The sequence below is a fragment of the Dipodomys merriami genome, unplaced genomic scaffold, assembly GCF_024711535.1.
Source record: "Dipodomys merriami isolate MVZ:Mamm:240054 unplaced genomic scaffold, mDipMer1.0.p SCAF_49, whole genome shotgun sequence".
In the NCBI taxonomy this organism is placed as follows: Eukaryota; Metazoa; Chordata; class Mammalia; order Rodentia; family Heteromyidae; genus Dipodomys; species Dipodomys merriami.
The window spans coordinates 1,712,625-1,732,190 of record NW_027206057.1 but is presented as its reverse complement, the minus strand read 5'-3'; the positions used below and the strand labels follow the sequence as shown (position 1 = coordinate 1,732,190).

Here is a 19,566-nt window from a genome sequence, read left to right as displayed (position 1 = left end):
TACCCAAATATAAATCTTATTTCAGTCTTTCATTTTATGACACAAATACATTATTTACTCCAGTTGTAACTTCAGTAAAAACATAAATGAAAAATGTAGTAATTCCCATCTTTCCTCAAAAGAAAAAATAGTAAGGGAAATTATCTATCAGAGTTGCTTGTGAGGAACAAATGAAATAAACCAGGTAAGACATGCCTTTAGCATCTAATGACTACTAAGAATAGGAAAACCCACTAAATTTTTGTATTATACAGGGTCTACTCTATTTGGAGAACTCTATTCCTTAAGACTTCAACTTAGTTTTTTGTTTTTTTCAGTGTGAGGTCTGAACTTAGGGTCTGGGTGCTGTCCCTGAGCGCTTTTGCTCAAGGCTAGCACTCCAGTTAGAGACACTTCCAACTTAAATTATTTGTTTTATATTTCACATATATTTGAGTTAATCTACCTATTACTAATGTCAAATTTCTTTTGACTATTTATTGCTCCATTTGAAATTTAAAACAAACAACTCTTAATGATTTTGTAAGAAAAGCTACTAAAAAAACTCACAGAAACATATTAACTGTTAATTAACTATAAACATGTATTTCACCAAGTGCTGTTGGTTCACATATATATATGTTAGCTACTCCAGAGACTTAAATCTGAGGATTGGGGTTTGAAGCCAGACTGGGCAGGAAAATCCATGAATGTCTTATGTCCAATTAAACACCAAAAAACCAGAAGTAGGCAGAATACTAGTCTTGAGCACAAAAGCTCAAGTACAGTGCCCAAGCCTTGAGTTCAAGCCTCAGGACCACACACGAAGCAAACACGTTGTTCTTTCCTTTGTTTGATAAACAATATTTGTAACAGAGGGTTACAAAAAAAAAAAACCCAACCCAACAGTTCTAAAGTACTAAAATGTTTTCTTTGAGATATATGATATTGGTTCAAAACATTGTCGCCATCATTGTCGTCAATCACTTTTGAAAAAATTATTTCTGCATTGTAGACCCTATGTTTTCAAATATTTCATCTAAAAATTAGCTACCTAAGTAATAACTAATTTTTTTTTAATTCACATGATTTTCGTTTTATGTTTGGTGCCAGTACTGAGGCTGGAACTAAGAGCTAGCTATCCTAGAGCTTTTTCCACTCAAGTCTGGTAAGGCTGAGTACAACTCTATTCCTGGCTTTTTTGTGGTACACTGGAGGTAAGTGTCTCACAGACTTTCCTCCTCAGCTGGCTCTGAACCTCAATCCTCATATCTCAGCCTCCTAAACAGCTAAAGCAAACAGTGCCTGGCCTTTTGTAGCTATATAAACAATTAGCTTTTGATCCAATGTACTCTTTACTGTAGTAAGCCCTCCACAATTCTAATGTTCAGTGAAGTAGGCTAGAAGAGTTGGAACAAAAACATCAGTTAGAGAAAAATCAATTTTCAGGAGCCTATAATGTACCAGTTTGGTGTCATTTTATGGATATTATCTCATTTAATTCTTCCTACACACAAATCTAGATTTACCTCATTTTATTACCTCATTCCAAGTTTGTGCTCAATTTCTAAAAACCTAGAGTGACTACATCTGTAAAACTCACAATAAAAAGACTTTTCTTATAGCCATTTTTCTTGAGTCGACATCAAATCTATCACCTGAACTTTTGAAACCCAATTCTACTACTTACTTCTATTTCAGAGTACATTATTTCACCTCTGTGTCTGTTTTTTCATCTATGCAAGTAGACAATATAGTAGTACCTAGTTAACTTATAGAATTGCTTTTAAGAAGGCAAAAAATTTACTGAAAATATTTAGTACAGGGGTTGGCACCTAAGAATTATTTACAAAATGTTTGTTACTAATACTTGCTAAGTTTACCCCCTAAACCACCAGATTTACAGTAAAGCAAATGGCATCTTATAAATGATTTTTGTATAGCTTTTTAATATATATGTGGAGAGAAAAAAGGATAAATTTCAGGTATATTTATATAATATAGATATCTTAGAATGAGTAGAAACTAGACATTTAAAACTAAATATAATGAAGCATATAAAAATGGACTCCAAGAACTGGAAACAAAAGGTTCATATTATATTGTTTGCCTTTATTTCTGTTTTTTTGTTGTTGTTGTTGTTTTTAGTTTTCTGTGCCCTTTATCTGCTCTGTGGAAGGGAAAGGGAATCACAGAAACAGCAAAGGATGAACTAATATAACAATGATACTGACACTATGTGGGAAATGAACTTTACAACTTGGGGGGGGGGCACAGTGGGGAGAGAAAAGGAGAGAAGATAAAGGAGAGGGTAACTATTCAAAAAGAAATGTACTCATTACCCTATTTAGGCAACTGTAACTCCCTCCCACCCCAGTTCTTTACCTTTACAATAAATAACAAAAAACATTTTTTGGGGGGGGGTCCGGTGGTGGGACCTGAACTCTGGGCCTTGGTGCTGTCCCTCAGCTCTTCAGCTTAAGGCTAGTGCTCTACTACTTGAGCCACAGCGCCACTTCCGGCTTTTTTCTTTTTGCTTATGTGGTGCTGAGGAATTGAACCCAGGGCCTCATGCATGCAAGGCAAGCGCTCTACCACTGAGCCACCTTCCCAGCCCCAAAATAACAATTTTTTTTTAAACTAGAGCAGGCACCAGTAGCTCATGCCTGTCAGCATATTTACTCAGAATAAGACCCAAAAGATCTCAATTTGAAGCCAGTCTAGACAGAAAACTCAGAGATTCTATTTCCAAATAACAAGTAAAATGCTGGGCTGAAGCATGGCTCTAGTGGTAGAGTGCTAGCCATAAGCAAGAAATACAACTGAGCAAGAGTCATAGGCCCTGAGTGTACACACACGCACACATACACTCACATGCACTCACACAAACTAAAACCAGCAAGAAAATACTGGGTACAGTACAGGGTAATAAACATGAGAAATCTAGAATATGTTTATTCATTTAACAAAATTGTCACCTAAATGGTTTAAATATGATACAGATATGGGGATACAATGGCAAACAAGAGAGGCATGCCCTCTGCCCTCTTGACAAATATGGTCTACAGAAGGAAAAGAATCAATCCAGGGCACAGGTAAGGTATTCTGGCAGAGGAAGTTTCTGAGAAAATATTATGTCTAAGTTGAAGTTTGAAGGAAGAATAAAGAGTAATTTATTTAAATGCTTGGAGGCAAAAGGAATTTTCTCTAGAAACTAAAATAGCTTCTGGATACTGAGAAAGAGGGAGTGGCAAGAGATGTTAGACATGCAGGCACAGCTTTGTGAGGCCTTAAAAACTATCACAATGTATAGAAAAGTCATTTTACTTAGCAGGCTGAGACCTACCTGTATGATCACAATTCAAAGCCAGCATGGGAAGAAAAGTTTGGGAGACTCCTTCACCCATAAACCAACACAATACCAGACTGGAGTGTGGTTCCAGTGGTAGAGTGCCAGCCATAAGCAAGAAAGTCAAGAGAGAGCACATGGCCATTATCCCAAGCCCTTGTACCAGAACATTAAAAAAGAAAAAAAGCCACTCACGATCTTGGAGAAGCAATTAATCCTATGTGAATTTTAGAAAGGCCACTGAATACAGGGGTCAGGAATGGTGGTGTGGAGCCTAGTCAAAGGGCTGTGAAGACCTACTGTGTCCTACTCCTAGACACATGTGGCATATGTAATTCGGAAATAAATGAATTCCCAAGATTAAGCAATTGGGAGTTAGGTGGTGACAATTATCACAATAATGTACTCCAGGGCTAGGAAGTTTAGGGGAGGGACTAGAAAATTGATGTTAGTTGGGGATACGCTGAGTCTACAGGCCGATGAGATTTGCCTATGCATAAACCAGGTAAGCAGGTGTGCTGAGTTTAGAGCCTGGGGCAAAAGCCGCGCTAGCACTTCAAACTGGAAAATCACTAGCTCATCAGTTAGTTCTGAGTGTAGTGAGCCAGGCAGAATCCCTAGATAGTCTAATATGTCACACTGTTATTTAGAAGAGGCTTTCAAAAGGAGAAAGGAGTTAACTAGTTATAGTCTTCTAGTGCTGGAAACCAGATGTGTGGTTTCAGGAAGGAGAGTTAACCTCATTATTTCCAGTGCTCCAAATCTTTTAACGGAGATTAGACCACCTGCTTTATCTGTCTAGTGAAGATCTGTAGGGCCTATATGAAGTAATGCAAATGGTAAATTGCCAAATATACAATGACACCATTGTGAGCATTATTCAGCCACGAGAATGTTGAAAAAGTGGAAAGTCTGAAATGTGTAAAAAAATTGAAAACCGGGATGGGGGGGGGGGAGGCTGGGAAGGGATGTGAAGGGCAAACAGAGGAGGAGGCTGCAATGCAATGCTTGATAAGAAATGTATGCATTATCTTGCCCATGTAATTGTAACCCCTCTGTACAGTATGTTCACAAAAAATAAAAATTAAAAAAAATTGAAAACTGGGTACTGCTCCATAATTAATAGAGAAATAAGAACCTGCAGTGAGTAATAAACAACAATATACTAGTAATCACTCATCTGTCTGCAACTTAGTACATTGCTCATTCTGACTTTTCTTCCCCAATCTTGACAGTTTTCTGTGGATAGGAAAAATAAAATAGGTTTAAGCTATTCAAAATATATGCCTTAGAAATGAAAATGACCCAAGAAATGGGTCTCTTTTACACTGGGTTTGGTGCAGGACTTTTGTTATATGCCTCTTATGCTTTTGTTCCTCTCAGGCACCAGCTGTACCATGCTATGAGCAATTTATCTCCATGTCATATTCTTGGCTGCTACAATTAATCACAGTGTTCCCTTGCTGATGAGACTCTGGATCTGAACATTGAGAATGTAAAAGATCTAAGGTGGGCTGCTGTTCATGACCTAATTATTCTCACTCCACTGGTCTCCACTGTCATTCTTCATCCTCGTCACCAAACACCAGCAAGCTGCTTTAAAGCCACCGTTTAGCTGTCTTTAAATGACTCCTTATAGCAGATGTTCTCAACCCCACATGTGCATTTTCTTTTTTTTCTTCTCACATTTTTCTGTATGAATAGCAGATTGTAATGTTTCTGTTTTTCTGATGCACATGGTGGAAAGAATCTATATCAAATCAGATCAGCATTCTTTTCAACGAACTTAGTACAGCGTAGGTGGATATTCTGACCCTCTTCCCTCCCTTTCTTTATGACCTTCCCCCCACCCTGCTGAAACTGCTAGCAGATGTTTCTTCTCAGTCTTTCTTCTTCAAACTCAAGCTTTCTGGGCTATAAACAAGTTTCATTTCTTTCAGTCACTTCTAACTTATCTGTACCCTCAATCCCACAGGGTGACTAAAAGTATCACCTCCCATCTTTGTCACAGCAATTCTGTGAAGAAAACTTACAGATGCCATACACACAGTAACAGTCCATCCAATTTAGTCAGCTGCCATCAACATCAACAGTCCTGGGACTGGTAGCTTCTATGTCTTTCCTCCCTTCTAAGATGCTCCTTAGGGAACTTGATGAACTTACTGAAAAGTCAAAGTCACTGAGTCTACTTTCAGATAATATTTTTTTAATTTTAAGAAAAAAAACACATCACTTTGGCTCTTGATCCTTCATGTCCTTCAACTAGTTGTCAAACTAACCTAAAAGTTCATGCTGTCATAGGTAGGGTACAAATACTTCAGACTAGTTTTTCTCTGTTTATTCTATCTGACAAATGTTAACATTTTTAGTCATTACAAACAAGCGGCATAGCACGTGGCACTGTTTTACATATAAATATACTTTATAGTTACCATTTCAATTGTTTACTAGACAAGCTTGTCTGGATTAGAAAATAGTAACTATATATATATATATATATATATATATATATATATATATATATATATTCTCTCCTTCAAATACCATCAATTCTATATATATTTTGCCCTTTCTATCATGTGAATAGGAAGAAATAGTGCTTTTCACACATTGGTACCCAGAGGAATACTACATTGAAGTTTGGAAGTGAGATATACAGTAAAGCCCTGCTCTGCCACTGGACAGCAATGTGGCAACTTGGTCAAGTCACTGAGCCTTTTTGGGCCTGCAGCCATAAAATGAACATCATTAAGCTTATATAGTGTAGACAAGGTTTGTGGCAAAGAATTCTAAATGCCTATAGCAGGAACTCATACATAATAGCAACAATAAAAAACTATCATTTTTAGGGGGCTGGGAAGGTGGCTCAGTGGTAGAGCACTTGCCTTGCATGCCTGAGGCCCTGGGTTCGATTCTTCAGCACCATATAAGCAAAAAGAAAAAAAGCCGGAAGTGGCCCTGTGGCTCAAGTGGTAGAGCGCTAGCCTTGAGTTGAAGAGCTGAGGGACAGCGCCCAGGCCCGAGTTCAGGCCCCACGACCGGACCAAAAAAAAAAAAAACAAAAAAAAACTATCATTTTTATGTTTTCCTCACAGCTAGATTTATGATGTTGATGAAAAAAAAAGAGAACACATTTCAATTTAGCTAAAAGTGGACTCATATCAGCTGCTCATTCTGTCCTGGCAGATGTTTCCCAAGTCTGCCTTACTAACACACAGGATTCAAGAGGTACTTTTCCTAAAGCCTACATCTTTTTCTCTGTGGCTCAAAGTCCCTATATTTTAATGTTTAACATATCCTCTAAGGAGAAGTTGTATTTAAGGCCAACACATTATGTTTCCAATGTGTATACTGACATTAAAGAAATCATACAGTAACTATCTATCATACAGTAACTATCTATCTATTTAATAAGTGTTTTCCAGAGGAATTAGAAAAATATTAAAACTCCATTCCCCCTAACTCTTCATATACAAAAATACAGGACAATATTACATTTAACAACAAGATCCTATGAACTTGAACAATGTACTGCTTCTACTAAGATACCTAATGCAGGCAAAAAAACATTTCTCTTTTACATGTCAAATTATTTTGCTGTCACTTCTACCTTATCTATTGGGCATCTTATTTCTTTTTATTCATTGTAAAAATTGTCTTTTTAAGATGGAAAAATGTGACCAATTTGACATGTGTGCTTTACAAGTTGATGCAGCAGATTTAAAATATACAAAAGATGAAAGTGAAGACAAATGGTAGTCTCATGAATTTGGGCTTAAATAATGAATCTGTTTATGTTATTGTCTTTAAGAAGCTACAGACTACAAGAGAAATATTAAAAGCAAGAGTAAAAAAATATTCATAGAGCTCTAAATTCTGTTGTATTTAAGAGGTCCTTTGTGTCAATCACAGCTCTAAAGAAACTGTTCTGCTGTTATCAGATCATATGTAATGTTTTGGTTACCTCTGTATCTTTGCTTACAGTAGTCTACCTTTACAATGCCACCTACCCAATATTCAGTATTCCTATCTTCTGAAATCCTACCATTCTTTTAAAACCCAACTCAAATGATTTATCTCCAGTATAATTCCCTACCCAAATCTTTTCTCATGTCAGACTGTCTTCCTCTCTCACCAGCAGCCACATAGAAGATAGACATAAACAAAGCACTAATACACTGGGTGATAAGACTTAAGGGAGTAAAACTCCTTTGTAGCCAGTTTTAATCCACTCTACTTGGAATCAGCTTTCAAAACCAAATTAACATCTCTGGTATCTGAAGTCTGAATTAAAATTTACCATAACAGATCTAGATTAGGAATGATCAACTAATTTTTATTTTTATTTTTTTGCTTATACAGGGGTTTGAACTTGGGATCTTACTTTCCCGTCAGTGCTCTATCACTTTAGTCATGTTCCTAGTTCTTTTTTTTTTTTGGTCAGTCGGGGGGGGGGGGGGGGTGGGGGGGGGAGGGGGAGGGTGTTGAACTCTGGGCCTGGGCGCTGTCCCTCAGCTCTTCAGCTCAAGGCTAACACTCTACCACTTGAGCTACAGCGCCACTTCTGGTTTTCTGGTGGCTCATTGGAGTTTCACGGACGGGGCTGGGAAGGTGGCTCAGTGGTAGAGCGCTTGCCTTGCATGCATGAGGCCCTGGATTCAATTCCTTAGCACCACATAAGTAGAAAAAGCCAGAAGTGGCGCTGTGGCTCAAGTGGTAGAGTGCTCGCCTTGAGCTGAAGAGCTGAGGGACAGCGGCCCAGGCCAAGAGTTCAGGCCCCACGACTGACAAAAAAAAACAAAAACAAAAACAAATAAATAAATAAAAAGAGTTTCACGGACTTTCCTACCCGGGCTGGCTTTGAACAACGATCCTCAGATCTCAGCCTCCTGAGTAGCTAGGATTACAGGCATGAGCCACTGGCGCCTGGCTCCTAGTTTTTTTTATGTTTGAGTTATTTTTCGAGTAGGATCTCAATTTTTGTTCTTGAGGCTAGTCTGAGACCACAATCCTTCTACCTAGGGCCTCTCACATAACTGGGATCATGTGCATACCACCTAGCCCAATTTGCTGGTTGACATGAGGATCTCAGTAACTTTTTGCCCAGACTAGGCTCAAACTATGATTTTCCCATTCTCTACCTTTTGGGTAGTTAGAATTACAGGCTTTTGTCACCACACCCAACCTATACTTTTTTTTTTTTTTTTTGTCAGGGGGCTTGAACTCTGGGCCTGAGTGCTGTCCCTCAGCTCTTCAGCTCAAGGCTAGCGCTCTACCTTTTGAGCCACAGTGCCACATTTGGTTTTCTGGTGGTTTATTAGAGGTAAGATTTTTGTGCCCCCGCTGGCTTTGAACCATGATCCTCAGATCTCAGCCTCCTGAGTAGCTAGGATAAAGGTATGAGCCACTGGTGCCTGCCTCCAACCTACGATTTCTTAAAAATGTGTCCATTTGGAAACAAAATACTTTTCTTCTTTGAAAACTATTACATTAGGATAAAATCTTTATTAGTCAAAGCAGCTTACAGCCATTCATTAGTTTTTCCAACAGATTTTATTACATGAAAGACAGTGTTATAAACTCGGTATATAAAGACTCTGTTCTTCTTCATGTGCAAATTTATATTAAATTAAACCCAAACATATACCGGTTCCAGAGCTAAGCAATATGAAAACAAACAAAACCACCAGAAAAACCATCATAACTATGGTTTTACAGAAAGCCCCTTCAGAAAGGAAGGCCAAGGAACGGTGACCTATAGCCACCTAAAGAAAACAACTCTTTTTCAGTGGGTTTACTCTGCTTGATTATTTTCCACATTCTTCCAGTGATGGTTTGACAGTTATTTACCAGTTTACTCTTGGGGAATTAAAAATGTAATGTTTTTCAAAAAGAAAAAGAAAACAGCTCTAGGTAAGGGAACAAATAAAACAAGTGGTGAATACTGAGGTACAAATGAGTTTGGCAGGTTCTAGAACAGAATGCTGCTCAGAGGTGCTACAACACATGAGGACATGTAGGAACAAACAAGATAAGAGAAGCTAGCTGGAATCAGATCATATAGGGTCTTTAGAAGTGGTTAATATTCTTACAAGATTATTGTGTATAAATAGATACTTAGTAAATATAATCTATTTGTAGAAATTTAGCGTAGTCAAGAATTACTTGCTATAATTTGAAATTAAATAATAGCATGTCTAAAAGAGTACCAATACTCCTCCTCAACCCAAGGGAAACAGGAAAAAAGAAGGAGAATCTAATTTCAAATTCCACTCTGCTGTAGACTAGATCTTTCAAATAAATATTCAGCCCACTAAAGAACAGTAGTTCTGAAACCACTTTTATAATTCTAAGAGCACATTTTTCTTACTCAACTGTCACCTTACTACTTTCAAGTCTAAAATCAAGCCTAAAACAAGTTTTATTATGGGAAAGTTTCCAAAATTTGTAGCTACTAGATCATCATTTCCTGGAGGCCTAACAGTGGTAGAGCGTCTGCTTAGCCATCGCAAGACCCTGGGTTCAAACCCCAGCACTGCCAAAAAATAAAATAAAGCTACCCAAACTGTCACATCCATCAGATAATACAAAGAAATTAAAAGTTCATTTTTCTGAAATGTATGATGACTAATGACACAAAATTATAAGAGGAACTGCTTAACCAGTAAAGTTTTAGATGGTAAGAACACTAATTTGCAAGCTAATATTTGGTAACTGGATATCAATATACTTTCATTTTTAAGAATTTTCTTGGTTACTAATTCAAATTACTATATATATTTCAGAGTAACAAAATTCTACAGTAAGATTCTACAATTCCTTTTGCACTAGTTTAAGGAAGCATTCTTTTTTGCCTGAATTCCATTTCTCTAAATAAAGATTTTTAAACAAACATTATTGAAATAATATATATAATCATACCTCGACTTTAATTCTCTTTGGGGATAATTCATCTCTCTCGCCACATTTTGATCTAGGGAAAAGTAATAAAGAAAAATTTGAAAAGGTAAAAATTTCATTCATAATTCATCTTGTCTATAACCTTCCCCTAAAATATGTCACCCTGAAACCTCAATATGAAGAACGTATACATTAAAACAATAAAAGACTTTTCATTATTTTCAAATGAACATTTAGGAACATACAGACACATTTTAAAAGAACACCAAAGTAAGGACTCTCCTCAGAGAAAACACTCAATAAATATTACATGATTATTATTCAGCAGGAACAATTTAAGATAAAATGACCAAAAAAACCCACTTAGAATATATGCTTAATAACATGAGATTAAAATACATTTTGTCTTTCAACCACTCACTATAGATGTAGTTACCCTAGATTAGAAGTCTTTCTACTGGGAACCTATCCCAGATGTACCAATATACCTGTGAAATACTACCTGATCAGTCATAAGACATAAAATGCATTTTACTTATATTCTGACTTGTGGAATTATAACTTTTTCGTACAACCAAATAATAAAATTTTAAAAATCCTAAGACATATATATTTCAGTTATCACTCTGCATTACACTTTTTCTTTTATTTATTTATTTTGCCAGTCCTGAGCTTGAACTCAGTGCCTGGGTGCTGTACCAAAGCTTTTGTGCTTAAGGCTAGCACTCTACCACTTTGAGCCATAGCACTACTTCCAGATTTTTTGGTGGTTAATTAAAGAAAGAGTGTCTCACAAACTTTCCTTCCTGGGCTGGCTTCAAACCACGATTCTCAGATTTCAGCCTCCTGAGTAGCTTGGATTACAGGCCTGAGCCACGTGGTGTCCAGCTACATTATGCATATAAGAGTAGTGCTTCATGAAATTAGCAAAACATGTATATGATGTTATCTATTGTGGTATTGTTTCCAATAATGACAAATTATAAACAAGTATTTATCAATGCAGGACTGGACTGATTTATAGTTCTTTTATGAATTTACCTAATATCAGATTGTAAGCACTTGTAAAAGGAACCATTTTTTTTCCTCAGAGATCAGCATGTTCATGTGGTGAGTGTACAGATATGTCCATAATGGCTATCTAAATCTCATCATCACACTCAACACCAAAGTGTAAGGAAAAAAATGTCTAAACCATTACAAATAAAACACATTAATACTAAGAAACTATGCCTTTCAGACAAAGAACTGAACAATAAATAAACATCACTTTGTTGGATAGGAATAAGTTCTGGTGTGAAACATTATACAGTAGGTAACTTGGGATAATAATTGTATTCTGTATTTTGTAGAAACCTAGATATTCTGAAGATTTTTACCATAAAGAAATGATAAAATGTTTAGAGATATGCTTTACTTGATTTAAAATTACAGAATGTGTATGTACTGAAATGATTACTTGGTACCTTGTTAAAAGTTATAATTTTTGTTATATGTCAGTTAAAAATTAATTTATTAAAAATTATTTTTATCAATGTTCTGAAAGGTCACTACATTGTTTAATTTTATAGAACTATAATCATACTTCTGGCCTTTAAAAAATGATATATCAATGGATAGTTTTTCAAGCTGTACTTCAAATAAACAATGCAAAGATATCACCAATTAGAACCACAGGCGGTGGTATATACCTGTAATCCCATCTACTTAGTAGACAGAGACAGCACAAGTAAAGTTAAATCAACCTTAACTTACAAAGAAAATACAAAGGAAAGGACCAGAGGTGTGACTTAAGTAGTAGTAGTCTTGCTTAGTAAGTGTGAGGCCCTGGTTTGAATCATCAGTACAAGGAAGAGAAAATTGTCAATAACTTACTTGGTGGTTCTGTAAGTGTATTTATAGGTGACTTCTCGAGAAATCTGCCTAGCCAGGGCAAAAAGTTCATCTCTTCTTGTCAACAGGGCATTATCTTTCACACAGAGTTGAGCAGCCGCTTCATTAACAGTGAGCTGAATATACAAAGTGCCAAAATAGAATTTTAAAAATTAATTATTTCATCCATATATAAACTGACTCAATTAAGAATATAAAATCAAGAATAAAATTAAGCATATAATAAAATAATAATTTTTCAGAATCAGGGTGATACTCCTAATGTCAAAGTTTAAAAGAAAAATGATACCATCTTATGTCCATTCAAAATCATTATTACTATCTTGGCTTTATTCATATGCTTTTTTATTGTTGTTAGGAAAGAGGGCTTGTAGGCAGTAAGAAAAGAAATTCATTTTTTAAAATATTTTTTTCCCTAACTAAAGGTAGAGAGTCTGATAGGATTGTTTTTAAGTATAAAGTATATTCACATGAAATATGAATACTGAGCTGGGGATGTAGCTCAGTGGTAGAATGCTGGGTTTGACCCCTTGCAACACACACACACACACACACACACACACACACACACACACACACACACACACACACACACACACACACACACACACACACACACACACACACACACACACACACACACACACACACACACACACACACACACACACACACACACACTACAGAGTTGCTAGTTAACCAACTTTAACCTTCTATTGAAATTTTAAAATGGTAAATATTATCTTAAACTCAAAATCTGTAGGATTGTTTTTAGGTATAAAGTATATTCACATGAAATATGAATACTGAGCTGAGGATGTAGCTCAGTGGTAGAATGCTGGGTTTGACCCCTTGCAACACACACACACACACACACACACACACCCAATATAGAGTTGCTAGTTAGCCAACTTTAACCTTCTATTAAATTTTTAAAATGGTAAATCTTAAACTCAAAATCTGTTTAACCAAAACATATTTTCCTCATAATATTTTCAAAATAAATGGATACAGAATTACTAAGAGGTATATCAATCACCTTTTTTTTTCTTTTTTGGTGGGTCATGGGGCTTGAACTCAGGGCCTGGGTGCTGTCCCTGAGCTCTTTTACTTAAGGCTAATACTCCACTATTTTGAGCCACAGCACCACTTCCAGTTTTCTGGTGGTTAATTGGAGATAAGAGTCTCCTCAGATCTCAGCCTCCTGAGTAGCTAGGATTATAGGCATGAACCACCAGTGATGGACTATCAATCACATTTTTAAAAAGCAAGAAATGTACTCGATCAAAACATACTCAATGGCAAAAAAAAAAATGGGGCATGGAGGCATGGTAGTAGACAAACCTGACAGGGACCTGTTTTTTTTTTTATATATATATACATTTTTATTGTAAAAATACTGTACAGAGGGGTTACAGGTACATGAGCAAGGTAATGAGTACATTTCCTATCATTACTTGTGTGACTTTGGACAAACAAAAACTCAGAGCTGTGGTCTTCTCAGAATGCAAGGGATGATGCTGCTACCTAAAAGGACTCTAAAAAGAAGTAAAGGAGGACATGGACTTGGCACAAAGTTGTTTCTAGTGTTAGCTATTTTCATTTAAAAAATCAGCTATTCACTATTTTTTCCTACTCAGGCATCTCACCTTTACTGATAATTTTTCTCATTAAAAATTTTTGAACACAGAGACAGATGAATAAATCCATAATGAAATCCTCCCATGAAGAATGACTATTAATATTTTAATTATCATTAAAATATTACATCTGTGTGTCAATGATTCACTCCTATAATCCTAGTTACTGAGGAGGCTGAGATCTGAGGATCCAGGTTGAAAGCCAGTCCCAGAAAAGAAACTGTGTGAAACTTATATATCTAATTAACCACCAAAAAGCCAGACATAGGACTGTAGCTCAAGGGATCAAGTGCTACCCTTGAGCAAAAAACCTAAAAGAAAGCACATAGGCCTTGAGCTTACGCCTCAGGACAATGATAAATAAATTATTATAATTCCCTATACATATAAGTATGTGTATACATACAGACTTGTAATCATTCTTTCACTTATATATGATGTGTTTTCACCATGTATTATTAAGATACAAACTTGGTTTATATCAGCAATGTTTTAGACACGATGCTCAACAAATATGTTGACTTATTTGATGAAATATTTAGAAATTCCTTTTTGTCATTTTTACTATACACATAATATTCCATTATAGGAAAGAGCAATATCATTTTAAAGCAACCACACTCTATACATTACAAATTTTCCATGTACTACATACACAAATGCAAAGAATTGTTAAATGTACATTTTTTTTTTCCAGTTGTGGGGCTTGAACTCTGGGCCTGGGTGCTGTCCCTGAATGCTTCAACTCAAGGTGAGTGTACTTTACTACTACTTGAGTCACAGCACCACTTCCAGTTTTCTGGTGGTTTATTGGAGATAAGGAGTCTCACAGACCTTCCTGCCCTGGCTGGCTTTGAACCACAATCCTTAGATCTCAGCCTCCTGAGTAGCTAGAATTACAGGCATGAGCCACTTGTGCCAGGCCCTAAATGTACAGTTTTACACAAGTATCTAGATACTTCTTTGACATAAATTCAAACAAATCAACTCCTTAAGCCATAGAATATACTAAATTTTAAGAAATTCATGTCCAACCAAATTGAATTCATAAAGCTATCAACAATTATATGAAAAGACCACATCCTGGAATCTTGACCAATTAAAGGTTTTACTAATTCATGTATTTTAAATATATTTTGATATAATTAACTATTTGACTACAAAGTAAACTTTTTCTCTATTCTTTTGGCTTATTTTAAAGTCTGCTTGCCTCTGGCATTTCCCAGATTCTTCTACTATAGTGTTTTGTTTTCTTATGGACTTTATTTTGATTTGAACTCAGGGCCCCACTCTTACTATTTGAGACATGCCCAGAGCGCATTTGGCTTTGGTTAATTTTTAGAAACAGCGTTGTACTTTCTTTTCTTTAATCTGGGTCAGATCTGTGCTGTGGTCCTACTTACATCTTTGGAGTACCCGAGACAACAGATATGCACTACCACTCTGAGATTGTTTTTTGAGATGGTAGTCTTGCTTTTTGCTAGACTGATCTCTCTGATGCCCTAGTAGCTGAGATTGGAAGTGGCGCTGTAGCTCAAGTGGTAGAGCGCTCGCCTTGAGCTGAAGAGCTGAGGGACAGCGCCCAGGCCCAGAGTTCAAGCCCCACGACCGACCAAAAAAAAAAAAAAGAAAAAAAGAAAACCTAGTAGCTGAGATTACAGATATGGACCACTACACCTAGCTCCTCTAAGAGTTATTTATATACCAAGAGCCTTTTAGTTTTTGCCTTGGGTACTAGGCATAGGAACACTTTTCTTATCCTAATAACACATATGTATTGTCCCAAATTTGAGCCTGATGTCAGTTTAATTTTACATCGACATATTTGCCCCATCTCGAATGTGTTATGGCATATGTTATGATATCCAGCTTCCTCCCCATATTTCCAACTGCAATTTATACTAGTTGTTCAGTTACAATTAATTTGCCTATCCTATTTTAAACTCATAGCTTTATATAAAAGTGTAATTGAAGGAATAATTTGTTTTCAGCCTTTACCCTCTACCAAAAGAATAATCAAAGACAATCTTTTCCTAAGTACTTTTTAAAGGTTCAATTTATTGTAGACAAAAGTGAAATATACTTTAAAGAATGATATCCTAAGTTAACTGCAATTTCAGCATGGCAGTAGCTGACCCTTCTCAAATTGCTTTTTTAATGTATCTATCTATTTCCTTTTTTCTGTACTTACAATTCTAAATTTCTATGGAAAAACTTCTGATTGCCAGGATGATATGTGAATTAACAATACCAACTTGCATATAGCCACAGAAAATAATGCCATCATAAACGGGAAACAATTTTCTAATAGGACTTCTATTTTCTCATCAGAAACTAAGAATATTAATCACAACACATTTTAAAATGTAGACTGTACTTAAGGAGCCTTGCACCTGAAAGTTCAAGCTGGAAAAATAATTTTAGTTCACTACGAAGTTGTAATAAGAAGTGGATTCATGCTGGTAAAGATGGCTTGAGCCACTTTAACTACCTGGGTTATAGAGATTGGAGGATGGTAATTTGAGACTAACTCAGGCAAAATAAAGTAAGAGATTCCATCTCCAGCAATGGCTGGGCCAGATGGCACATATCTGTCATTCCAGTGATGTGCAGAAGTACAAATAGGAGGATTTTAGTCCAAGCAGGACCCAGCATAATGAAAGAGATCAGATTTCAAAAATAACATCCCCCAAAAGGCAAAGTGGCTTAAATGTTACTGCATCTGGTTAGCAAGAATGAGGCCTGAATTCAAACCCCAGTACCACTAAGATGATAAGTAAACAAAAGCCAATTCATGAAGTCTTTTCCTAAAAAACATGTGTCTATCAGTGTTATCTAGATTTCATGTTCCCTAACTGATAAAAAAAAAATACATATGACATTGGCCCACTGATGACCCTATTATATAGTTAAAAAGAAAAAGATGAAGAAAGAAAACCCCTCCAAACAGTAATTACTCGCTCTAACACTACATCAACTTTTTCTAAAATGCCAGTGTTCTAATTTCAGTAAAATATAAAGTACTAAGGTCGGGTGGTTGGTGGCTCACGCCTGTAATCCTAGCTACTCATGAGGCTGAGATCTGAGGATGTAGTTCAAAGCCAGCCCAGGAAGGAAAGTCTGAGAGACTCTTATCTCCAATAAACCACTCAGAAAACCAGAAGTGGTGCTGTGGCTCAAGTGGTAGAGCACTATCCTTAAGCTAAAGAGCTGAGGGTAGCACCCAGGCCCAGAGTTCAATGTCTACAACTGACAAAAATTTAAATAAATTAATTAATAAAATAAAAATAAAGTAGTAAGATATTCTCCCTTACTGGCTTCCTTGTTTCCTCCACTTATTTTCATAAATCAAAATTCCATTTCATATCTTCAAATAAAAATTTCTTAAAATAGCTATAATTTATGACTAGCATTAAGAAGTGAATTCAGTTATCTTTATCTTCAGAAACAATAGTTAAATGATTCTATAAAAAATTTTCTTTATAGTTAACTATCAAATTATTGTAATTTTCAATTAAGTATTGTTGGTATAAAAACACTCTGAGTATTATGAATAAAAAGCTCAAAAGGGATAATCAAGATACTCTAGCACTCAGGAGAGCTAATTACCATGACTCCTCACCTCACCTCCCTCTCAACAAAAGTTAAATAAAATGGTGGGGAAGATATTACCTTAAAACTGTCAATAGGCTGGAGAGTAAGAATAATGCAGGCCAAAATGAATGAAAATAGTATGTGAAAAGTGTAAGAACTGAATGAACTTGAGCTTTAATCTTCAGTTTCATGAGGCTAGGAAATACAAGAAGGAATCAAGGCAAAGCTCAAGCCACTGCATCCCAAAAAGTGAGAAATTTTAAGGCTCTTATCCATAAACCTGAGACCTCAAAGTACTATAAGCTCAAATAAAGTTTAATTAAAAAAAAAATCAACTGTAGTCCCAGGGAAATGAAAGAATTACCTGTCTTGAACATGGGTGTTAACTGGAAGAGAAAATAATATACTCTTGAAATGGGATAACACTCAATCCACTTTCACATAGATCCTCAGCTCTAATTCATGCTAAATGGGCTGAAAATTTCTTTTCACAAGATCCAGAATTTTAGTGCCCTAGTTGCAAAATCAAATCACTTCCACAGAAATTCAGAATCTTCTTGGGCCTACCATTCCCATAGAGTTCTAAGAAATATGAATTCAAAGACAAGTTATAAAAGTCAAACAACATCAGAAGTGAAAACAGAAGAAAAAAAGGGAGCAGAATTAAATTTTCAAAGGATTTCATTTGAAGAAATAAAAGGAGTTAAAATATAACTAAAAACATGGACAATTAAATATGAATTTGTAAGAAAAAGAGAAATAAATCAGAGTAAAAATAAACAGAAGATTTAAGAAGCAGAAAATAAATAATAAAATAATTATTAACTCTTAAAGAAATTGAAAAGTCAATGAAGGCTTTTAGGAAAATCATGGGAAATTAGTTTACCTCTAATACATACTAATTAAGAATGAGGACAAAATAATATTTTCTAGTGAGGTAGCAAAGGCCAAAGTTTTCCACCTTCAGTAAGCAAATTCTAAATCATGTACTTCACACAGAAGAAAACTAATCCCATATAATAAATCTGAGATATAAAGTGTGTTTGTGTCTGTATATATATGTAATGGGGAAGCAGTAAAGTGAAATTAAATAGAGATTAATGTTTATAATAAATGATTATAATAAATGTAAATAGATCAAATGTTCCAAGTAAATGATGATGTCAGACTAGACTATAAAATTCAATCATTAGTATTTAGAAGGGACATACAAAAAACATGAATGTAGAAATGATTGTAAGATGATAAAAAGATGTAGCAAGCAATTAACAAAAAGAGACCTCATGCATTTATATTACAATCCAACAGAATATAGATTTTTTTTAAAGCAAAATGTATTGAAAGTTAACAAGATCATGGCATAAAACAGAGAAATGGACAACTCCACAATCAGGAGATTTTTCACACAAAACACTTATTTACTAATATTGCAAGCAAACTCAAAAAACAAAAATAGTAAGAATGTAGATTTCAACAAGTTAACTGTCTTATTACTACAGACTTCACTAACAACTGCCAAAGATACTGTTTCCATATACATAAAAAAATAATGACCATATATATACTGGACAAGCGCTCATTTTCTTAACAATATTTCAGTTCAAAATCATTAGAAAAAGTAATGCGGGGCAAAAGGAATCATTCATATTTAGAAATAAAGGAACACTTCCATTTCCAAGTAATTCATGGGTCAGAGAATCATATATAAAAATGCAAGTAATTAAGATTAAAGAATTAAAATAGCCTCATATCAAAACTTGGGGAATAACATTAATACATACTAAAAATTTATGGCTAGAATTGCTTAAACTAGAAATATAAGGATGATGAAACATTAAAAACAAAATATTCAACCAAAGTTAAAAAGAACTGTATATTAATAAACGATAAAAATAGTACATACACATACACACAATATTAAATAAGCTAAAAGGTACTTCTTCAAACAGATTGGGGTTGGCAAGTTCTTTCTATAAAAAGCCAGACTAAGATGGGTGCCAGTGGTTAGTCTGTAATTCTAGCTGCAGGTAGAAACTTGAAGGATCTCAGTTCAAAGCCAGCCTGGCCAAAAAACCTGTGGGACTTTATTGCTAATGAACAAGCAAAATGCCAGACTGGAGGACTGACTCAGAGATAAGAAAGCCAAGCTAGAGCTAGAACCTGTAATCTTAATTACTCAGGAGGCTGAGATCTGAGGATTGAGGTTAGAAC

The 19,566-nt window shown here is 35.5% G+C and overlaps 1 protein-coding gene across 3 annotated transcripts in view; it reads right to left on the bottom strand.

The window, feature by feature from the left end:
- The window catches only part of Nab1 (NGFI-A binding protein 1), a 46,864-nt gene that overhangs the window by 9,308 nt on the left and 17,990 nt on the right, over positions 1–19,566 (bottom strand). For all 3 annotated transcript variants that reach the window (XM_069995676.1, XM_069995677.1, XM_069995678.1), the window contains exons 3-4: positions 12,104–12,237; positions 10,250–10,301 (exon numbers count right to left, since the gene is read on the bottom strand). In XM_069995676.1, the coding sequence (XP_069851777.1) occupies positions 10,250–10,301; positions 12,104–12,237 (186 nt within the window). The remainder of the gene's footprint in view (positions 1–10,249; positions 10,302–12,103; positions 12,238–19,566) is intronic.